This window comes from Gobius niger, assembly GCF_951799975.1.
Source record: "Gobius niger genome assembly, chromosome: 6".
Taxonomy (NCBI): Eukaryota; Metazoa; Chordata; class Actinopteri; order Gobiiformes; family Gobiidae; genus Gobius; species Gobius niger.
In genome coordinates, this window is record NC_136857.1 from 1,896,169 (window position 1) to 1,921,047 (window position 24,879).

General features: G+C 38.4%; 1 protein-coding gene across 2 annotated transcripts in view; it reads left to right on the forward strand.

The window, feature by feature from the left end:
• Positions 1-16,324, forward strand: part of magi3a (membrane associated guanylate kinase, WW and PDZ domain containing 3a) — a gene marked incomplete at its 3' end in the record, with an annotated part of 461,011 nt that extends 444,687 nt beyond the window's left edge. Inside the window, exons 15-22 of one of the 2 annotated variants that reach the window (XM_079558792.1) lie at positions 1,203-1,409; positions 1,575-1,760; positions 4,958-5,051; positions 8,284-8,353; positions 8,529-8,666; positions 8,747-8,885; positions 12,102-12,197; positions 15,603-15,742. In XM_079558792.1, the coding sequence (XP_079414918.1) occupies positions 1,203-1,409; positions 1,575-1,760; positions 4,958-5,051; positions 8,284-8,353; positions 8,529-8,666; positions 8,747-8,885; positions 12,102-12,157 (890 nt within the window). Of the gene's footprint in view, positions 1-1,202; positions 1,410-1,574; positions 1,761-4,957; positions 5,052-8,283; positions 8,354-8,528; positions 8,667-8,746; positions 8,886-12,101; positions 12,198-15,602 lie in introns of both variants that reach the window. The other variant, XM_079558791.1, reaches the window with a different exon arrangement.
• Positions 16,325-24,879: the final 8,555 nt, after the last annotated feature.

Sequence of the window (24,879 nt, forward strand, 5' to 3'; positions counted from 1 at the left end):
GTCACGTTTTAGTCGTCCTTTTGTTGCATTTTCATCCTTGTGTTCATCTCATTCTTTGCTGTTATTTTGACACTGTTTTCAAGAAGCTTTTGGATTTCAGTGAAGCCAAACGGGAGGAAAAGTGCTCAGTTCAGGTGCGGGTTAAGTCATGTTGTGTTTTCTTTCACATTTCCTTCCAGTTTCTTTGTGAGTTGGTTTTAAAACGTGGCTGTTTGTGGCCCGGCCTCTCTCCTACCTGTCTGCACTCCTGCATGTGTGTGGAGCTCAAACGGAGCCTTGAGGTTGTCAAATCAGCTCATGCTGGAAGTCCCCAGAGCCAGGATCAAACACTGAGTAGATCGGGCCCTTCTCAGTCACGGGGCCCAGACTCTGGAATAAGCTGCCCCTGAAATGTGCACCGTCACTGACTTTGGCATTTTTTAAATCCAGGCTCAAAGCTTCTGTATGCAGGCTGGCTTTAACACTCAGCAGCAAAGGGACATGTTACTTCACTGCATTTTGTTTGTATTTTTTACTTTGTGAACAATTTTTTAGGTTTTTCTCTTCTTTTTTTTTTGTATTCGATTGACTTTCCTGTAAAGCAATTTGGTCACCTTAAAGGAACAGGCCGCTGTTTTTCCATACTGAGATATGTTCTTACCTAACCTTAGTCGAGTTAATATATACCCGTCTGGTGTTTGTCCGTGCGCTCTGTCATGCAAACGGAGCACATACGCAGCCTCTCCCACATGTCATATAGCTCCAGCGTCTCGTCTTCTCTCGGGTCAGTCTCATGATCGATCACAAACACAAACGCTCCGTCTAAACTCGCCTTTTACACGAGATAACAACAAATAATCCGGTCCGCGGTAAAAACGAAACAGAAACCTGCAGTGACACTGATGTCAAAGCTCCGCTAACAGCAACGAAACACTTCCTGTTGTCCCGACAAAATAAAAGGCGTCAATGTTCCAGCCGCTGGGAGAGGGTTTGAAATGTTCATTAATAAATGAACCTCATATTTTAGGTGCAAATGGACACAAATCTCATTTTTCTTCGTTTTCCTGGTCGTCCGTTTTGCTGAAATAGAAATAAAGGCCTGTCTCTAATTGTGGCCTGGTTCCAATAAAGGCCTGGTCCTGATGCCCTTGAGTAAATAAAGGCCCCGGCCTCTATTAGAGCATTTACGGTAGTCCCTTTAAGATGTGATGTCTGTCTTCTAGATGGACCAGCGGAGGACGACGGTGCAGGTGGTGTGGCCTCTGCTCTGATCAACAGTTCTCCAGTCGTCCCCCGAGTGGACGTGTCCAACGCCGTGCCGGCCGCTCCACCGGGACGTCCCGAGAGCTTCGACGTGAATCTGACGCGCAGAGACAACGAGGGGTTTGGCTTCGTCATTCTTACATCCAAGAACAAGCCGCCCCCGGGAGGTAAGGGGACTCAGACATTTGCTGATGATCATTGGACAAAATGAAGCGTAAAAAAACTTTCTGAGCCTTTTCCTAAAACACCAGCTTCGTCCCCGTAGCCACTTTACCGATTGCATTAACAGAATTGCAGCTTAAATTAAAGTCTGGATGTCTTCTGTGTTCCAGTCATACCGCATAAAATCGGGCGCATCATCGAGGGCAGTCCCACAGACCGTCTGGGGCAGATGAAGGTCGGCGACCGCATTTCGGCAGTGAACGGACAGTCCATCATAGACCTGTCCCACAACGAGATCGTGCAGCTCATAAAGGAGGCGGGAAACTCCGTCACCCTCACTGTGGTCCCAGAAGACGGTAAGTGATGGGTGTATACTTTCTATCTGACAACTCAGTTCAGCCTGCGTGTATTATTCGTGTTATATGTCAAACAAAACACGCTGACATCGACTTTGCTCATTTGTCACTAACAGTGGCCTCTCACTGGCAGAATACTGTGTTATATTTTGCAGCGTTTGCGCAATTCGAGCAAAGGGGTTGGGAAATGTTTTTAGGTTGTGTTTATCATACTGTAATAAAAATGTGTGAAAATGTAAGTCAGTTGGAAGTCAGTAAAAGATTTGAATACTCTTAGCCTTCACACCGCTATTAGTTGAGTCTTCCTGAACTTGTATATAAACGCAACAAAAAAAGGTATCGGTTTTCTTTCAAACGAGGCATCACACTGTTGCCCTCCAGTCGAGAAATGTTTCGTTTTGGGTAAAGCCGAACTGGAGACGATGTGCTCGGTTAAGGCCGGAGGATAAGAGTTTAAAGGCACTCACTGGGCCAGATCTTGTGGTTCACAGCGCAGGCTGTAGAGCAGACGACTGCGCAGACGGTGGCGCTCCTTACAATCTTCAGTGTCATACCTGGCGCAAAAAGTGGGCAGGACAGGAGGGGGGACAGACTCGCATTGCGATGTTGTGGTGCCGCCCCCTCCCCATGCTTTCCCCAGACCTACAGAAGGCGGTGGGTTGTGTGGGGGGGTTCTCTTGTACACGCGTAACATGCACAATGCAGCAATGTTTAATAAAGATTAAAGAAATAAAACTCTCCCTCCGCTGCTGCAGCCACTCGCTGCAGATCCAAGATGAGCGGGCGGGAAAGAGAGGCAGCAGCCTCAGCATTGGACACCGTTCGAATGTGCAAAGTTACGAAATGTACAGGATTTAGCTGATCAGGAACTGTGATATCGGCGCTACAGCTGCAGGATTCTTGGAGCGGCTGAATTGGAAAAGAAAAAAAAAGTAGCTCTGTGCCCCGTAAAATGCGCTTCTTCCTTTTGGACTGAGCTGTGGCTCCACAAGGAGCATCATCAGGAGGTAAAGACTGACACACGATGGAAATGTCTCCTTAAAACTCAGATCAGACGTGGTGTTGTGGCAGTTGAGGCTCGTGGTTTATTTATGGAAAACTGTTGTTGTTTTGGTGTTAGGTGCGCGTTGATCTACTGTAGAAAGTAAACCCGTGCATAACCGACGCTCGAACAGACTTTTCAAGGCAATTTCGCTTTTGTTTTCAATTTGACATCGATTCTAAGGAAGAAGACAAGGCAGTGGAATGTAAAGAGGAACATAATGTGAAGGTTGCCACAGAAGACCGGTTCCAAGTGCTGCTTGTAATAAACCACAGGAACATCTTCTTAAGAAACTTCTTAGAATCCATTCTTATGAAGGCAGTGTCAGGATATATATGACTCTGAATGTTGGTTTCCATCAGGAGCACGATCTTTACAGAACTGGTGATTTCTTTGCGCGTAAGAGTCCTCCAGACTGTTCTCAGGATTTGTTCTTACAGAGGAACATTTTCCGCAAAGAACAAGTTTTGTGAATGCCAAAAAACCTTCCTAAGAAGACCTTAAGAACAAACATGTGCATAAGAACGTGCTGTGAACCATCGTGAATGAGGCCCAATGTTGCTTCTTCTCTCCGTCATCTGTCCATCTCCTTTTCTTATTAAATCCAGGAAATACGTCCCGCCTACTTTTCATTTCCATTTGAAAGAGCTATAAACGAGTTCAGGAAGACTCATTCCTTCGCCGCTGAGCCATATTGGGCCGACAGTGATCACATGGCATTGTTGACCAACACAAACTGTGGCCTTATTTTGCTGATCTAGGTTTAGTTTAGTTTTTACAAGGAGAGAAAACAAGCAGGAGGTTAGAAACGGAGCTCAGTGGCGTCAGCTGTTTGACAGACTTGTGCAGTGTGGCTTAATCTCGCTAAATTCAGTCAATCGTGTAGCTTTACTTTAGTATAGAGATCCTCCTATTTGTTGGACTCAGTGTTAATTTTGACAACATATTTTAATTTAGTTTTTGTCTTTTGACGAAAATGTAATTCGATTTTAGTCTAGTTTTAGTCGACTAAAATTGAAAGTAAATTTAGTCGACTAAATTTAAGGTTCAAGGTTCAAGGTTCAAGGTTCAACTTTATTAATGTCCCGAAGGAAATTATTATGCAGCAGGAGTCCACACACAATAAAGCAAAACAACAATTAAAACACAGTGAGACAACAATTGTGCTTGGGACAAAGATCACACAGTCACAGCATCATCAGTCACACAATAAGAATAAGATCACGTAAAGGCTAATTTGCAGCAGCTTCACTGAGCAACATATGATCGTTTACTTTCGCGACAGCCTCTGGAATAAAAGAGGCCCTGGCCCGACGAGTTCGAGTACAGGGCATTCTTAGCCTGCGTCCGGAGGGGAGTAAGTTAAACTCCTTAAAAAGCGGATGGTCCGGACACTCCATTATCTGTTGGGCTTTACGTACAACCCTTTGGCTGTAAAGGTCATGCAGCTGAGTCTGCTGTGCACCAATGATTTTACCTGCTACTCTGACCAACTTCATCAAACAATTTTTGTTGGTCACAGAAAGAGCCCCTAATTTAGTGGACTTTGCATTGATAATATTCATCATAATCATGTTTAATGTTGTTCCTCTGCTTCATGGAGCTGCTCCACATGAACAAAGCTCAGAGCTGATCCTTTAACAGAGAATTTACATGATCTGAGGCTCTTTCAGACGCTCAATACAAGTTTGGATGATTTTAGTCTCTACTTTTCATTTTTATTTAGTCTGATTTTAGTCGACTAAAATATCTGGACATTTTAGTCACAGTTTTAGTCTCATGAAAAACCTTTGATTTAGTTTTAGTCCAATTTTAGTCGTCAAAAATAACACTTTGACTAAAATTAAGACTAAATATTTTAGTCGACGAAATTAACACTGGTTGGACTAAGCAGATGTGTTCCAAACAAGACTTAAAAATAGTGCTCAAGACAGAGCGAGTCAAAATAAGACTTAAAAATGCATAAAACTGAAAGTATTTTATCTGCACTCTCGCCTCTTACTGTAATTGATTAATTCTATGTTGATGTTTTTATTGATTGTATTTGTTTTCTTATATTTACGCAACTGTGAAGCACTTTGAATTGCCTTGTGTATGAATTGTGCTCTACAAATAAACTTGCCTTGCCTTGCCTTGTATTGCATGCTCTTTACAGAAAGCACTCCTCCGTCTGGCACCAACTCGGCCAAAGAGAGTCCTTCAGCGCAGCACCGAGCCGTGGGCCAGCAGCCCCCCAGCCACCCAGACAGGTACAAGACTATCCCTGCACTTTTCCACACTGGTTCCCTGACTCTCTATCCTGAATCTAACACAACGTTAGATTCAGGAAGAGACGAAAACAATGATGAAAATGTGACCAAAAAGTGAGAAAACTTTGATGAAAAATTTACGAAAAAATGACAAAAATTTGACCAAAAATGACAAAAAAATGACGAAAAAAATGACAAAAATGTGACAAAAAATGATAAAAAATGGACGAAAAAATGACGAAAAAATGAAAAAAAAAAAAAGACAAAAAAAGATAAAAAAAATGGACGAAAAAATGACGAAAAAATGGGGGAAAAAATGACAAAAAATGGACAAAAAATGGACAAAAAATGGACAAAAAATTGACAAAAAATTGACAAAAAATTGACGAAAAAATGACGAAAAAAAAGACAAAAATGTGACAAAAAATGATAAAAAATTGACGAAAAAATGAAGAAAAAATGAAGAAAAAAAAAAGACAAAAATGATAAAAAAATGGACGAAAAAATGACGAAAAATTGACAAAAAATTGACAAAAAGGACCAAAAAAAAAAATTTGACAAAAAATTGACAAAAAAGTGACAAAAAGGACCAAAAAAATGACAAAAAATGATCCCCTACTTTAACCATAAATTAGCCCCAATCCCCTCGAGGTCCATAACAGCCTCCGGTGGCCCCGCTCCACTTGTTATCGGGACGGACAGAGAATCCCCAGTGCACACGCTGCTCGCAAAGACAAAGAGACCGTCTGTGTGTTTGATCTTTCCGTTATAAAGGAGATTACCTGTGTCAGACTGTTTTAATCCTCAGCAGCAGCGGGAATTCAGCACGCGTTTTTCATCTACTTTCCTCCTCATTTAGTCGCGCGTCCGCCCTCTACCCTAATCTCCAGCACATGCCGTCGAGGTCAGGCCGGGGCAGATATGAGCGAGAGGCCGTCAGCGGGGAGGGGGTGTGCGGTGGCAAAAACGCTTTCCCCCCCGATAACCAAAGCAGTTCGAAAATCCTTTTAGATGCAGTGTCGTTGTGGCAATGGAAAAGTTTATAATGAGCCCCGACATGTGGTAAGTTCTTGTGTTGTCGGACGCAGAACTGTTAAAGGCAAAATGAGGCTTTAAAGTCACATTTTTGGGGATTTCATAAGAGTCTTTCCCAACTAGGGGTGTAGGACCTGGGGGGGGGGTGAGCACATAGCAGCAGGTAGTGCATTAACCCCTTAACTCCCACCTTCTTCTGGGAAAAAGGTGTGAAAATAGCAACAGAACTGAGACGAAAACAATGATGAAAATGTGTCAAAAAAGTGAGAAAACTTTGACGAAAAATGGACGAAAAAATGACAAGAATTTGACAAAAAATGACAAAAATAAAAAATTTACAAAAAGGACAAAAAATGACTCAAAATTAGACAAAGATTGGACAAAAAATTGACAGAAATTTGACAAATGACAAAAAATTTACCAAAAAATGACAAAAAAATGACAAAAAAATGACAGAAATTTGACAAAAAATGACTAAATTAATAATCGACAAAAAATGACGAAAATTGTGACAAAATTGGACTAAAAATTGACAGAAATTTGACAAAAAATGACCAAAAAATGACCAAAAAATGACAAAAATGTGACAAAAAATGATAAAAATGAAAAAAATGACGAAAAAATAAAAAAAAAATGAAAAAAAATTGACAAAAATGTGACAAAAAGTGAAAAAAAATGAAGAAAAAAAATTACTAAAAAGTTACAAAAATGACTTGAATATCCAAAAAAAATGCTGGAAAAATTTAGATGAGTTTTGTAGATCTTTCAAATGAGGCGTTACACTGGTCTACAGGCAAAAAACGCTTTCCCCCCGATAACCAAAGCAGTTAGAAAGTCCTTTTAGATGCAGTGTCGTTGTGGAAAACTATAATGAGCCCCGACATGTGGTAAGTTCTTGTGTTGTCGGACGCAGCTCTGTTAAAATGAGACTTTGAATTCACATTTTGGGGGATTTCATAAGACAGTCTTTCCCAACTAGGGGTGTAGGACAAAATTGACAAAAATGTGACAAAAAATGTGACAAAAAATGACAAAAAAAATTGACAAAAAAAATAGACGAAAAAATGACGAAAAAATGACAAAAAATTGACAAAAAATGACAAAAATAAAAAATTGAAAAAATGACGAAAAAATGACAAAAATTGACAAAAAATGACAAAAAATGATGAAAATGACAAAAAAATGACAAAAAATGACAAAAAATGGACAGAAAATTGACAAAAAAAAGACGAAAATTAAAAATCGACAAAAAATGACGAAAATTGTGACATAAATTTGACAAAAAATTGACAAAAAATGAAGAAAAAATGAAAAAAATAAATAAATGAGAAAACGAGAAAAGTGAGAAAACTTTGACGAACAATTGACAAAAAAATGATAAAAATGACTAAAAATTGACGAAATATTCCCCATGTTAGGAGTTTGTCTCATACTGGTGTAAATGAAAACTCAGGTGCAGGAAGTAACAAACTGAACCCGGGCCGAGGGGGACGCTGCGGAGGAGCTGATCCCAGCGTAACTTTGACACAAATTTAGACACTTTTCAAACCTCCTGTGACCATATTTGGAAACAGGGCAAATGTTTATGACCCTCCAGGGTTTTAATAAAGTCTCCATCGCGTCTTCAAAGCACGTCCAGCTGCTCCGTGTGCAGGTCAGTCCCACGCCTCAAAATAACTCCTCCCATCAGCGCGAGCGTCTCGTCTTCTCTCGGGTCAGTCTCATGATCGATCACAAACACAAACGCTCCGTCTAAACTCGCCTTTTACACAAGATAACAACAAATAATCCGGTCCGCGGTAAAAACGAAACAGAAACCTGCAGTGACACTGATGTCAAAGCTCCGCTAACAGCAACGAAACACTTCCTGTTGTCCCGACAAAATAAAAGGCGTCAATGTTCCAGCCGCTGGGAGAGGGTTTGAAATGTTCATTAATAAATGAACCTAATATTTTAGGTGCAAATGGACACAAATCTCCTTTTTCTACATTTTCCTGGTCGTCCGTTTTGCTGAAATAGAAATAAAGGCCTGTCTCTAATTGTGGCCTGGTTCCAATAAAGGCCTGGTCCTGGATGCCCTCGAGTAAATAAAGGCTCCGGCCTATATTAGAGCATTTACGGTATCAACATATAACATAACAGGGAATATTACGCAGTGTGGCTTTAATTCTGATTATTTTCTTTCATTTTTTGGCAGGAATGGCGAGTCGGAGCTCAATAACCTTTCAAAAGACACAGGGCAGATCATCACGTCAGGCCCCAAACAGGTATGAGAACAACAAAAACATGCTCGCAGAAGCTGGTAACACATGTATATCCTCTGTGTCGGTCATTCTCTTTACGCCGGGGTTCTTTCTACTGCTCTCGTCAAACTGTGTATAGTTAACAGTGTCATTACGAAGTGCTCGTTCTGACTGGGTCTCCGCCGGTGTTTTCTTTCAGGGCTGCTTCGTGGTGGAGCTGGAGCGCAGTCACAGAGGCTTCGGCTTCAGCCTGAGGGGAGGGAAGGAGTACAACATGGGCCTGTTCATCCTGAGGCTCGCGGAGGACGGGCCGGCGCTGAAGGACGGCCGGATCCACGTGAGGACCGTCGATAGTCCAGGCAGAGCGTTGTTGATCATCGAGTCAATCCCCTTCTGTGTGTGTGCTCGTCCGTGCAGGTCGGAGATCAGATCGTGGAAATCAACGGCGAGGCCACCCAGGGCATCACTCACACCCGGGCCATCGAGCTGATCCAGGCGGGAGGCACCAAGGTCCACCTGCTGCTGAGGCCGGGACAGGGCTTAGTCCCCGACCACAGTGAGTCCAGTGCTGCCCCCCCCCCCGCCCCTCCACACTGCGCAGACTAGAGCTGTGAATGCCAGAACTCCTTTTTACCTGTGCATGCTGTTTTTGCAGCTTCTCTCTCTTTCTATTTTTGGATTGTGCTTTTATCTGCCTTGCTTTCAGACGTGGGTAGAGAAGCTTGTGTTAAACTCGGCTGAAAACAGTGTCGCTTTTCAATAATGTTCCGAGAAGGATTTACAAACGAGTGTGAGCTGTAACAAGCAGTGCAATAATCTAGACAAATGACAAAAAATGACAAAAAAAAATGACAAAAAATGTGATAAAAATTTGACAAAAAATCACGAAAAAATGACAAAAATTACCAAAAAGTGACCAAAAAATGACGTAAAAGTGGCAAAAAAGTGACGAAAAAATAACAAAAAATAACAAAAAAATGACCAAAAATGACCAAAAAATGACTAAAATTTGATAAAAAATTGACAAAAAAATCACAAAAAAATCACGAAAAAATGACAAAAAATGACAAAAAAATGACAAAAATTTTGACAAAAAAAATCACGAATGACAAAAAAAATGACAAAAAAATGACATAAAATGACAAAAAAATGACAAAAAATGACGCAAAATGACGAAATAGTGGCAAAAAAGTGATGAAAAAATAACAAAAAAATAACAAAAAAATAACAAAAAAATAACAAAAAATAACAAAAAATGACAAAAAATTTGACAAAAAAATCACGAATAAATGACAAAAAAATAACAAAAAATAACAAAAAAATAACAAAAATGTGCTTAATTTTTTTGACAAAAAAATCACGAAAAAATGACAAAAAATGACAAAAAATAACAAAAAAAATGACGAAATAGTGGCAAAAATGTCACAAAATTTGACTTGGGTAAATCTGACAGACAAAACACACAATATATTGCAATTTAAATATTTTTAGAGACTGGCCTCAAAGGTTTTAAAAAGGAATTCATATTGAAGTAAGGTACAAGTGAGGTAAAAGGAAAACATACTCATGATTAGGGCGGGGGTACCGTTAAATGATACTAGTTTGGCATCCGGAAAAAAGGTTTAGGTACTGAGGTATCTTAGGTATGGAAAAAAACAGAACAAATCTTATATCTTTAGATGTGATCCAAGTTTTGATGCTGTTGCTCCAGGGACAGCATCATTTTTTATTCTTGCCAATTTTTTTCCTCTACTTAATTAACTTAATTTTCCCCCCAGTGTATGTCAAATTTTTCTCAATTTGTTTAAAATTTTTTTCCAAAATGTTTCCTTATTTTTGTCATAGTTTCTCCCAATTTTCCACAATTTTTCCACAAATTATTATCCATTTTTCACACACATTTGCACATCATCCACATGTTATAGTAGTTTTCTGGTTCTATACCACAAATATTTTTGTATAGGTATCGGAAAAAGTATCGTTCAGGTATCGTAAACAAAAATCAAGTATCGTTAAAGTACCGGTACTGGATAAAAAATGTAACGGTGCCCAGCCCTACTCATGATGTTAATATCAATCAGGTGCTCGTCCTATAATTAGAATATCATAAAAAAGTTCATTTATTTCTGTAATACAATTTAAATGTGAAACTAATACATTATATTGACTCATTACATGCAAAGTCACACATGTCAAGCCTTTGTTTGTTTTAATTTTGATGATTATGGCTTACAGCCCATTTTCAAAATATACTAAAGTTATGAGATTTTTCTTTTTGGGGGGGGGTTTACAAGCTGTGAGCCATAATAATCAAAATGATAATAAATAAAAGCTTGACATATGTCACTTTGCATGTAATGAGTCTATATCATATATTAGTTTAACAGTTGAATAACAGAAGTGAATGCACTATTTGATGATATTCTAATTACATGACGAGCACCTGTAAGAGTGCACAAAAACTACAGCTGCTCCTCATCTCTGTTTTTAATCTGCCTTTCTTTCAGAGACTATAGCAATAACTAGAGCACTTTAACTTCAACATGAAATTTAAAAAGAAAATATTCCTCAATTTGTAAAAAATATAGGTGGAAATACTACTCAAGACGAACTGAATATACGTTTGATCTAATTGGACAAATCAAACAGGAAATATGCAGGTCATTTTAACCCCTTAACTCCCACCTGAACCGAGCACATTTTCTCCAGTTTGGCTTTACCCCAATCCAAAAGCTTCTGGAAAAAAGGTGTGAAAATAGCGACAGAACTGAGACGAAAACAATGATGAAGATGTGACAACAAAATGACAAAAAAGTTACAAAAAAGTTACAAAAAAGTTACAAAAAAGTGACGAAAAAATAACAAAAAAATATCAAAAAAATGACAAAAACATGACACAAAAAATGACAAAAAATAACAAAAAAATAACAATAAAGTTACAAAAAATGACAAAAAATAATAAAAAATAACAAAAAAGTTACAAAAAAGTTACAAAAAAATGACAAAAAATGACAATAAATTACAACAAAATGATAAAAAAGTGATGAAAAAATAACAAAAAAGTGACGAAAAAATAACAAAAAAATAACAAAAAAATAACAAAAAAATAACAAAAAAATAACAAAAAAATTACACAAAAAATGACAAAAAATGACAAAAAAATGACAAAAAATATGACAAAAAAATGACACAAAAATGACACAAAAAATGACAAAAAATAACAAAAAAATAACAAAAAAGTTACAAAATAATGACAAAAAATGATTAAAAAAATGCCGAAAAAAAAACAAAAAAGTGACAAAAAATGACAAAAAAATAACCAAAAAATGACACAAAAAAATAACAAAAAAATGACAAAAAAGTTACAAAAAAATGACGAAAAAATTACAAAAAAGTGACAAAAAATGACAAAAAACTTACAAAAAAAGATGGAAAAAAATCTGATGACGTGAGGAAAAAGATCCATTTAGATGAGTTTTGTCGATCAAATGAGGCGTTACACTGGCCTACAGGATTTGGGTAAAGCTGAACTGGAGAAAACGCTCTCGCTTCAGGCGGGAGTTAAGAGGTTAAATAACAGATTCTTAAAAATGCAATAAAAGTCAAAGCAGGAATAGGAGAAAGTAAATTCTTGAGATTAAAGCTGAATTCGATGTTGTATATATTGTATTGTACAAACTCCTCCATGTAAGTGGCTCCTACCCACCTCTGTTGCTTTGTGCTCTGACCGGGCACAGCACGGCGCTCTACCTCTGTCTCTCTCCTCCTGTAGGTCTGAACTCTTCTACTTCCACCCTGTGCTTCTACATGAAACCAGAGCTTCACTAAAGGAATCACTGCTTTTCTCCGTCTGTCCATAATAACTTTGGTAACTCCAACTTCTCACTCTCCACACACTGTGCCATTCACCTCCACGTCACTTTCACATCACCTCCATCTCCCTGTGCTTGATATTGTATTTAAAAAAAGTTACATAGAGCATCACAAAGGGCTGTTATTTGGGTAAAAGTTCAGTACGCTGTGTACTTTAGCAGATGGTACTCAGTGATTCTGCTTCAAATGCAACTAATCCATCACTACACCCAGACCCAGCTTCTTATGTTACTAACATCCCACTATAGCACGCTCTCTCTAAGTAAATGTTCTATTGTTCAAGGGAGTACATCATTTTAGTTTCATTGTGGTACTTCATGCACTTGATATTTGTGCGTAATTTACTTTTTAGTGACCCATTGGCTGTGTGGGAAACAGTGTTAATTTCGTCGACTTAAATATTTAGTCTTAATTTTAGTCAAAGTGATATTTTTGACGACTAAAATTGGACTAAAACTACATTAAAAGTTTCTCATGAGACTAAAACTGTGACTAAAATGTCCAGATATTTTTCTCGACTAAAATAAGACTAAATAAAAATAAAAAGGAGAGACTAAAATCATCCAAACTTCTATTGAGCGTCTGAAAGAGCCTCAGATCATGTAAATTCTCTGCCAAATGCACTGCCAAAAGTAATTAACTATATCAGTAAAAACATCTCAATTTGAGCATAATAATCCAAATTTTAGTTGTTGGGCATTTGTCCTCGATTATTTCACTTGTTCTGAGATGTTTCTGACTCGTTTCGATACATTTCGTCCTTATTTCAGGTCATTTTCTTTGCCAATGGGGAAAGAAAATTGTTCTTATCTCATTGGCAATTTTATATTTCTTATTTCAAGCGAGATTTACCCTAGAACTGGTCTGAAATGTCCTCAAACAAGCAAAGGAAACTTGGTCCGATCAGGAAAAGTGTCTAAATGAGTGAAAACTGCTCAAAACAAGAAACATTTCCTCAATTCAAGTCATTGAAATTTGACAAAAAAATGACAAAAAAATGACAAAAATTTGATTAAAAAATGACCAAAAATGACCAAAAATTTACACAAAAAAATACTAAAAAAATACAAAAAAATGACAAAAATTTGATTAAAATTTGACAAAAAAAATGACAAAAATTTGACAAAAAGATTACTAAAAGTTCTCCTCAAACAAGCAAAGTGAACTTGGTCCGATCAGAAAAAGTGTCTAAATGAGTGAAAACTGCTCAAAACATGAAACATTTCCTCAATTTAAGTCATTGAAATTTGACAAAAAAATGACAAAAATTTGATTAAAAAATGACGAAAAAATGACAAAAAATTGATTAAAAAATGACGAAAAATGACAAAAAATTGACAAAAAAAATACAAAAAATTGACCAAAAAAATTACAAAAATGTGACCAAAAATGACCAAATAATGACAAAAAAATGACAAAAATTTGATTAAAAAAATGACGAAAAAATGACAAAAAGTTCTCCTCAAACAAGCAAAGTAAACTCGGTCCGATCAGGAAAAGTGTCTAAATGAGTGAAAACCGCTCAAAACAAGAAACATTTCCTAAATTCAAGTCATTTAAGCCAATGCTTGATATTGACTTTTAGTAGTGTGAGCAGCTCTGAGCTTTGTTCATGTGGAGCAGCTCCATGAAGTCGAGGACCTTGATTAAATATGATTATAATGAATATTCTAAATGCAAAGTCAACTAAAGACTAAAAGACTAAAACTAAAACTAAAATAAAATATGTTGTCAAAATTAACACTGTCCTGGAGCATCATTAAGGCCGTCATGATGGAAAGTAAAGGCGCCATGTGAACCACTGGGTCACTAAAAGGTCAAATATCCACTAATAAAAAGTCAGTTTGCAAGTTAGTCAGTTTAGTTTGGGTGATTCTATAACTGACGGACACTCCCTCGTCTCCTGTGCACCCTTGAATCCTTTCTCCTAATAGTTTGATAAGAGTTCTTGAATGTTGCTACAGCACAGAAAAGATCAAGGTGCATCTACTCTACATTCCTTTTAAAAAATCAAACAAAACGAAAGCCGCTCCTCGGAACTTCAGAAACTCATTCCACTCGAAGCCCATCGCTCTCCGCTGTTTCTGTCTCTGTCGCATATTTTGCTGTGCAGTTCTTATCAGAGGAGGGGGAATCGAAATGTCAGTGTGAGGCGAATGCTAGAGCCTGTACAGGGACAGTAATAAAGCTCGGGAGGTTTATTTTCCTTTGTGCTTCTCTTTGCATGACATGACATACGTTTCTTTGCCGATTTGCCCGACCGGCCGTTCACCGCGAGGAGTGACCCGGTCCTTTGTGCAGTATTTGAAACGATAGCCTAGTTTTTAAGGCAATACTTGGTTGTAGTTTAAAATTCACGCTTCAGGACGACAAACTGGCCGTGACGGCTGGTCGGGCTAAACGTTTCGTGCATGTCAATAAATACTATTATGACGGAAAAGCCTGTTTGTTTTAGTAGTTCAGTTTCCTGTGCATGTGAAGGTTTGATGTTCGGAGCAGAAATGGTGGAGAGCTTTGCTGTACTTCAGAGACACTTGAAGCACCTGTGCATTTAGGTTTGGTTTGCCCAGGAGAGTGAGCAGCCAAGAGGAAATTTCAAGCTTCCGATAACACTTCATAATAATAATACGGCCTGGGAAGTCGATAGGCAGACGTAGGCAATCTACTTAATCTCATATGAGCTTTGTGTTCAAATAAATTGGCCCACGTTTCACATTGAGTATGTTCATTGTGACTAGATTTTCACTACATTGCGAAGAATATACTTTTTGTGGTGTGGTTGTTTTGTGACATGGCTCAGAAAGGTTTGGGAAACGCTGCTGTAGACGCGACAATAGAAAGTCTTTGATAGATACAACTGGTCACACTGCAAAAAGTAAATATCAAGCATTGTCTTAAATGACTTGAATTGAGGAAATGTTTCTCGTTTTGAGCAGGTTTTCACTCATTTAGACACTTTTCCTGATCGGACCAAGTTTCCTTTGCTTGTTTGAGGACATTTCAGACCAGTTCTAGGGTAAATCTCGCTTGAAATAAGAAAGTCAAACTGCCAATGAGATAAGAACAAGTTTCTTTCCCCATTGGCAAAGAAAATGACCTGAAATAAGGACGAAATGTATCGAAACGAGTCAGAAACATCTCAGAACAAGTGAAATAATCCAGGACAAATGCCCAACAACTTCTTAACTAGTCAAAACAACTAAAATTTGGATTATTGTGCTCAAATTGAGATGTTTATACTGATCTAGTTAATTACTTTTTGCAGTGCACAGATCAGTGCTCTAACTGAATTGAACTACAGAAACAATGAGGCTTTTCCACAAATAATATTCTCATTTATTGACTATTTTTGTGTGTTTATCAAGCAGCGAAGTGTCTCACTGTCTTGTCCGTCTCTCAGGTCCAAAAGACAAAGCAACCACTCAGACCTCAAGCTTCCCCAGACTCTCCACGTCCGGCGGCCAGTCGTCTCCAGCCTCCCCATCCTCCCCCTCCTTCACAGAGCCGTCTCCCAACCCCAAAACCGCCGACGAAATCTCCCGATCCAGGGGGGCCGACCCGGGTCCGGCGAGTCCGCGAAAGCGAAGCGACCGCGGGGAGCGTTCGAGCAGCCCCAGGAAGGCCGAGCGACAGGGCGGCTCTCTGGAGGACGTGACTTCGGAGAGGAGGGAGAGGAAGGAGCGCCGCTCGGCAAGCCCAAAGAAGGGGCCCAAGAACGAAAACGACCCGCAGAGTCCCAGGCGTCCCGGAGGGCAGCAGCCGTACAGGGCCCCGACGGAGGAGCGGGGGCCCGGCGAAGCGAGGGGTGCAAACGACAAGCGCAAGAACAAAGCGGTCGATCAGGATTTGCACAGGTCGAGGGAGAGGGCGGCGTCCGAGGGAGAGGGCGGGACGCTGGAAAGGAGGGCTAAGAGAGATAAGGAATACAGGGAGGCGAGGAGCTACGGTGAGGATCGGAGAGAGCCGAGGGGGTCGAGCGGCGGCGGCGCCCAAGACCCGAGCATGACCAACGGGACTTCTGCCGCTTCTGCGAAGAAGGCGCAAATCACCCCCGGCCCGTGGAAGGTCCCGAGCACAGCCAAGATCCAGTCCCACATGGACACGTCCTACGAAGGAATCTGAAACTGAGCCTTTTAAGAAGATATAGACACAACAAAAGTAGCAAGTTCTATATATATTTTTTAGACAAATCACTGTGTAATGAATGGAGTAAGTCGTTCACTCTCACTCAGTCTGCCTTGGTCTCTACTCACCTACTTCCAAAGCATGGATTTTCCTTTTTTTTTTTTGTCGTTGTTATTCTTTGGTTTTGGATTTGGTGCCGAGAAAATGAAGGATAAAAAAACTGTCAACACTGCAGCGACTGTGAAACTCTGAAGAGGTTGCCTTTCCGTCGTAGGACTTGGGATTTCGGATGGAGGGCGGGGACGAATGAGGGTCAGTCAGAGAAAAAGGAAAACCCAAACAGAAAATCCACCGCTGTTGAAAGTCGTGTTAATCTGACGGCTTAAAATGTGAATGGCTGGTTTTCAGTGTCTTTTCATAATCACTCAGTTTGTTGGAAGACATTTTGCAAAGTCTTACACCATTAAAGTAGAATTCCATCCATGAACTTCACCAAAAAAATCCCCCAAAACAGAAAAAACAAAGCCATTTTTTATGAAGGCGAGTTTGAGTGGCATTTTTTCCCCCCTAGTTACCAATTAAAGCAGCGCTAAGTAACTTGTTTACCTTGATAAATCCTCCCCGTAGTCCCTCTGGGGGTGATACAAGTGTTAATGGGAGGATTGGGGGGGTCTTTCATCTCCCCCTGGTGTCTCTGACCAGAAAACCGCAATTACAACTTCCCTGCCTACAGGTTGGAGGCCCCAATACACACTAATAGAATCACGAAGAGGAAGCTAACAGGCTACCGGGCAAAGCTAACTGCGGGCTAGCGTCACTTAAACAGCATTTACAGCCACGTTTGAGTGAAAAAATGATCTCCATTGTGTAATTAGTTCTGCTTTAATATCACCTTTTAATTGGTGATGTTTTCTGTTGTTTCGGCTTAAAGGAACAGGCCACCGTTTTTACACACTGAGATATTTTCTTACCTTAGCTTTGACAAGTTCTTTGGGACCTGTCTGGTCTTCCCCCGTGCCTTCAGTCGAAATTAAACAATGTGGATTTTCTAAGCGGATAAAAGGGGGAACTATATTGTAAGGCGTAATAATACCAGGAGTAATTTGGCATCCACACAGTAAAGTGAAGATTACTGCGCGGATTTCGAACTACTCCTGGTATTATTACGCCTTACAATATAGTTCCCCCTTTTATCCGCTTAGAAAATCCACATTGTTTAATTTTGTGTAATTATACTTTGTAGTGGAACACTTCACGTAACCATATTTAAATAGGGAAAATGTGGAAGAGCTTGGTAGCTTCTATCTTGACCTGTTTTGGAGCTATAGAGGAGAGAGGGAGAGGCTAAATGCTAACGCCGTCTGATCAGACAGGTCCTAAAGAACTCGTCACAGCTCAGGTAAGAACATATCTCAGTATGTAAAAACGGTGGCCTGTTCCTTTAATAAATCCTTATCGTAGTCCCTGTGGGGGTAATACAAGTGTTAATGGGAGGATTGCGGGGTCTTTCATCTCCCCCTGGTGTCTCTGACCAGAAAACCACAATTACAACTTCGCTGCCTACAGGTTGGAGGCCCCAATACACACTAATAGAATCACGAAGAGGAAGCTAACAGGCTAACGGGCAAAGCTTACTGCGGGCTAGCATTTACAGCCAAGTTTGAGTGATAAAAATCTCCATTGTGTAATATCCCTCTCTCAGTGTGTTGCCGCTCATGGCCTCGAGGGGCACGAGTTACTTAGTTCTGCTTTAATATCACCTTTTAATTGGTGATGTTTTCTGTTATTTCGGCTTAAATATGTGGCTGTGTCATTTCTCAAAAAAGAGAATCGAGGCCTGACATCGCTCACGTCCGTCTCAACATCAAATTTCAACTCAACTACTCAAAGTTACCGATTTGGCTTTCGTCGCCACCACTTTTCATGCTCACAAATGTCACTTCCTTTTAGTTTCTTTGCCCCAGGTCAGACATCACGTGGATTTGACCCCAGTTATCGCTGCATTTTGCAAATTCTGCCCTGCCCTCCATGGAGATTTCCAAACCCCCGCATTGACCTCGCCTGAAAGCAAACCCGTGTGGTGATGATGAAGCGACTTAGGACTTAGGTTTGTGAGATTTTAACCTTGATTTTTAAAACTGCAAAAACGGCGGACGCTTTTTTTCCCCCGCGTCTTCTACACGGACTGAATGGCTTTGTCTTTTTTACCCTCGAGGTGAGCCGACCTCTCACGAGCTTTATTATATGCATCAATCAACAGACCAGATACTTGTGGTTCTCAATGACGTTTGTGTTAATAATATGAAGAGCATACCGTAATTTATTCAGATGACGTGTACATTTAAAGGATAGTAATTCATTTCACTCTTGATCGGAGGATGTGTGGAATACGTTCGGGCACGCTGCCGATGTCCAAGGCACATTCAGAAGGAAGTATATTGTTTTATAAATGAATCTATACATTCTATTTCTGTGTTTCCACGAATGAGCTTGATCCACATCGTCCGCTGTGTGTGCACAGACTGCTCCAGCCCTGTGTGTTTTGTAGCAACATATTATTTAACCAAGTGACTCCACAAACAGTGAAGTAAAGGCTGTGATTTAGGCGGGATTGTAAGTATAGTGTAAATTTTCATCTTTCCACATGTTTTTATTCGCACAAAAGGCACCGCTTGCTCTATTCTAACCTCGGGAAATCTCGATCCCGTACAGGGGGCGGGACTGGGACTGGAAAAACAGCCCCGGACTCTGGTCAGCCTGAGCGTAAATGAGCGTAAATGTGACACTTCCACAAATACATATGTGAACCTCTGACCCCCCGCCTTAACCCAGAGCATTTTCTCCAGTTCGGCTTTGCCCAAATCTAAAGGCTTCTTGACTGGAGAGCAACACTGTAACACCTCATTTGAAAGATAAAATCGAGAAAAGTGATGGGAACTTTTTGTCACGTTGTCGCTGCATTTTTGTCATGTTTTTGTTGCTTTTTTGTTGCGTTTTTGTCACTTTTTTGTTGCTTTTCCAGCACATTTTGGTTTTTCGATGCTTTTCTTTTAACCCCTTAACTCCCGCCTGAACCGAGCACATTTTCTCCAGTTTGGCTTTACCCCAATCCAAAACCTTCGGGAAAAAAGGTGTGAAAATAGCGACAAAACTGAGACGAAAACAATGATGGAAATGTGACAAAAACAGTGAGAAAACATTGACGAAAAAGTGATGAAAAATTGATGAAAAAGAGGCAAAAATGTCACAGGAAATTGAACAAAAAATTACAAAAAAATTACAAAAAATTGACAAAAATTTGATTAAAAAATGACAAAAAAAATGACAGAAATGTGACAAAAAAGTGACGAAAAATTGATGAAAAAAGACAAAAATTGGACCAAAAAAATGACATGAAAATGACAAAAATGTGATAAAAAATTGACGAAAAAATGACAAAAATGTGACAAAAAAGTGAGAAAACATTGACGAAAAAGTGACGAAAAATGGATGAAAAAAAGACAAACATTTGACATAAAATTTGACGAAAATTTGATTAAAAAATGACGAAAAATGTGACAAAATTGAGTTGAATATCCAACAAAAAAATGATGGGAAAAAAATGTGACGACGTGAGGAAAAAGATCCTCTCGGTTCAGGCGGGAGTTAAGAGGTTAAGCTTTTAGATTTGGGTAAAGCTCGGTTTCGCCCGGGGGTAAGGGTGAAGTGAGTGGCCAGTCCGCCCCTGATCCCGTAAATGTTTCCACGTATTTCGTTTTTCCCCCGACGACGAGGGTGGAAAACAGTGTGCTTTTTCTTTTTCTTTTTTGGTATGAACCAGAACATAATGGTCACTTTTAGGTTTTATGAAGAGTTTTTTTTGTCTTTTAGGATATTTGAATGAAGTAAGAACTGGGTAAAACTAGTGTGAAGTTTCGATATGAATGAAGTTTTTTTAAGCAGAGGAGAGCCCTGCCTTGGTCTGTACAGATGCTGTGGAGTATAGCGACATCTAGTGGCTCCTTTATTGCCTGCTCGCTTGCATCTCTTTAAATTATTGTCTACAAATGTGATTTTTTTTTTTGCTATTCGGGGCTGCTGTGTTCCCTACTTTGTTCCAAATCGTCGTCGACCATCTTGAGATGCTGTGGCCTTGCATTGCTTCTTCCACCTCTTTCGAAACGAGTCTTTTTACTTTTGGCATCATGGTAGTTGTAAATGTTTATAAATTGTACAGCACCTGTATAAAATTGCCTTCATGCATAAGAATCCTATGTAAATCGTTTCATTATTTTTTTAAGGGACTGATACAAAATGGGTGAATAGATATAATCTGGTCATGGCATTCTGTTCATGCACTGAAATAAAGGTTTACTGAGGAAATCACTGACCGTGTTTGTCCGTTTATTATCCACTTGTTTGTTTTGCTTTTAGGATGTAGGGGCAGCGGGAGACGGGCTGATCTGTTTTCCTGATCCTGTGCAAATACATGGAGGTTTAACCCCTTAACTCCCACCTGAACCGAGCACATTTTCCTCCAGTTTGGCTTTACCCCAGTCCAAAAGCTTCTGGGAAAAAAGGTGTGAAAATAGCAACAAAACTGAGACGAAAACAGTGGTGGAAATGTGGGAAAAAAGTGAGAAAACTTTGACAAAAAAGTGAGGAAAAATTGATGAAAAAGTGGCAAAAATGTCACAAGAAATTGACCAAAAATTGACGAAAAAATGACAAAAAATTGACAAAAAAATTTAAGAAATGTGACAAAAAATGACAAAACAATGACAAAAAAATGACAAAAATGTGACAAAAAAATTACACAAAAAATTACAAAAATGTGACAAAAAATGACAAAAAAATGACCAAAAAATGACAAAAATCTGACAAAAAAATGACTAAAATGTGACAAAAAATGACAAAAAAAATTACAAACAAAATGACAAAAATGTGACAAAAAATGACAAAAAAATTACCAAAAAATTACCAAAAATGTGACAAAAAAATGACAAATATGTGACAAAAATTGACAAAAAATGTATTTAAAAAATTGACAAAAAAATTACAAAAATTGACAAAAAAATTACAAAAATGTGACAAAAAATGACTAAAAAATTACACAAAATGACAAAATAATTAAAAAAAATTTGATGAAAAATTGATGAAAAAATTGACGAAAAAATTGACGAAAATGTGACAAAAAATGACAAAAAAGTTACAAAAATGAGTTGAAAACCCAACAAAAAAATCCCGCAAAAAAAATCTGATGACGTGAGGAAAAAAATCCTCTCGGTTCAGGCGGGAGTTAAGAGGTTAAAGGTGCTAAGCCCAAAAGTTTGCATGTGGGCACTGTCGTATCATTGGGCAAGACACCTCAACCACTTTGCATGGAGGGGCTGTTGGTGCAGATTATGACAGGGCCATATACTAATGTTTGCAGTAAATTCGGTTTTGTAAGATTTTAACCCAGTCGATTCCTAAGTCAAAAGCCTCAAGCCTGTATATATGCAGGGAAAGTCACCCCCAACAATAAGAGGCAGCTGTATTCTAAAGAAACAGTATTAAGGCGAGACACTGCAGCTGAATAGGGAAACTTTCTTTTAAATTTAGAGTTATCAATTTGAAACTTTCATTTTAGGCTTTTTATGACCAAAAATGTCCCATATTTTTGAACGGAATCTGAATAAATGATTGAGCCAGGTTTCAATTTATGGTTTTATTTTGTTGACAAATAAGTTACATTAGTTACTTTTTCAGTGGTAACTAAGTGTCGTTTAAAATAAGCTGTTTATTTCTATAAAAACCTGGACATTTTTAATTTTCTGCTTTTTTTAAAATTCAAAACTCAATAAATCAGGAGCCGTGGAATTATATATGACAAAATATCCCTCTGAACAAACCTTCAAAATGTTGTTCAGTCCAGTAGTGGAAAGTTTGAAGTCACAAGTCACCAATGTGGAAAAAATGGTCCTTGAAATGACAATTCCCCAAAATAAATCTATTGCGAAACATTGAATCAGTGCATTAATGAACACACGTTATTGAGAAGATTAGTTTTTTTGTGTGTATGTAAGAGATTCAATTGGCCCAAAATGTAAAAACTGAAAAAAGTTTTGCCTGTAATGTCCCGCTTAATTTTTAACTTTTTTAAATTATACAATGGTCATGGGCTCATTACAACTGTTTTACAACTGTGTTAACCTCTTAACTCCCACCTGAACGGATTCCATTTTCTCCAGTTTGGCTTTACCCCAATCAAAAAGCTTCTTGGGGAAAAAAGCAACAAAACAGCCACAAAAAATAAGAAAACGGATGTAAACGCAACAAAAATGTGACAAGAATTCAACAAAAAGTGACGAAAATTCAACCAAAAAGTGACAAAAATTCAACAAAAATGTGACAAAAATTCAACAAAAATATGACAAAAAATCAACAAAAATGTGACAAAAATTCAACAAAAATGTGACAAAAATTCAACCAAAAAGTGACAAAAATTCAACCAAAAAGTGACAAAAATTCAACCAAAAAGTGACAAAAATTCAACAAAAAAATGACTAAAATTCAACAAAAATGTGACAAAAATGTAACAAAAATTCAACCAAAAAGTGACAAAAATTCAACCAAAAAGTGACAAAAATTCAACCAAAAAGTGACAAAAATTCAACCAAAAAGTGACAAAAATTCAACCAAAAAGTGACAAAAATTCAACAAAAAAATGACTAAAATTCAACAAAAATGTGACAAAAATGTAACAAAAATTCAACAAAAATGTGACCAAAATTGAAAAAAATTAAAAAATTAAAAAATAAATAACGTGACACAACACAGCAAAAGATCAGTTTTGTGGGTCTTAGCTTTCAAATGAGGTGCTACACAGGCCTATATACTGTAATAGTCAAAGAGGACAGAATGCATTTGGTTTAGGCGGGTGGTAAGAGGTTAAACAGATTTTGGATGTTCATGTACTTTCTGCACACGTCAGCAATGATGTCAACTTTCATGTAAAGACCAGTTTTGGGGGCACCAGCTCTGATGACCCCACTTTACACCCATTAAGCTCATTGTTCTTAATAGAAAGAGGCGGGAGGGGGAGTTTATAATAAATATCTTGCTCAGTGGTTCTCAACTTTGGGGACCCGCCGTCATCATGACAAACGTATAGAGTCAAACATGTTTTCACACAAATGAATGTTGAATATGCTCAAAATAATCCATAGAAATCAAAACCACTCGGCAACAGGGAACTGCTTTCCTTCTTTTTCAACAGGTTAATATAAAAAGCTCGAGACCCACTGAGAACAACCCACTTTTGGGTCCCAAACCACCTGTTGAGAACCCCTGAGCTCGTGTCGCATTTACATGAGGAGGCGAAACGTTCTCAACTCAGTGAACTGCGGTCCATCCATTTCTCTGGGACTATAATGGGAAATCTCTGAACGACTGAGAGCCTGCTGAACATAACCGATTGAAGCGGCCTATGTTTAACCCCTTAACTCCCGCCTGAACCGAGCACATTTTCTCCAGTTTGGCTTTACCCCAGTCCAAAAGCTTCTGGGAAAAAGGTGGGAAAATAGTGACAAAACTGAGACGAAAACAATGATGGAAATGTGAGAAAAAAGTGAGAAAACATTGACAAAAAAAGTGACGAAAAATTGATGAAAAAGTGGCAAAAATGTCACAAAAATGCCACTGGAAATTGACAAAAAATTGACAAAAAAATTACAACAATTTGACAAAAAATTGACAAAAAAAGACAAATTAATTAAAAAATGGACGAAAAATGTGACAAAAAAATTACAAAAAATTAACAAAAATTTGACAAAAAAAGAAATAAAAATTGACAAAAAAAGACTAAAATTTAATTTAAAAAATGACGAAAAAATAATTTAAAAAATGGATGAAAAAAATGACAAAAATGGGACAAAAATGGGACAAAAAAATTACAAAAATTTGACAAAAAATTGACAGAAAAAGAAAAAAAAATTGACAAAAAAAGAAAAAAAATATATAAAAAATTGACGAAAAAATGACAAAAATGTGACAAAAAAATTACAGAAATTTGACAGAAATTTGACAAAAAAAGAAATAAATTTAATTTAAAAATGACGAAAAAATTATTTAAAAAATGGATGACAAAAATGGGACAAAAATGGGACAAAAAAATTACAAAAATTTGACAAAAATTTGACAGAAAAAGAAAAAAAAATTGACAAAAAAAGAAAAAAAAAATATAAAAAATTGATGAAAAAATTATTTAAAAAAATGACAAAAATGTGATAAAAAAGTTACAATAATGAGCTAAATACCCAACAAAAAAATGATGGGAAAAAAATGTGATGACGTGAGGAAAAAGATCCTCTCGGTTCAGGCGGGAGTTAAGAGGTTAAAACTCCTCTCCCTCACCAGCGCGGCTCTGAGCTCCTCTCCTCGCGCGGAGCCTAATTTAACCATGACGTCAGCAGAGGAGGCAGAAGTGCGTGCGTGCGAGGCTGCACGAGTCAGCTGTCCAGACTGCAACTCCCATGAAGCTCCGCGGCGCCGTCCAAACTACTACCCGACCCACAATGCCGCGGCGCGCG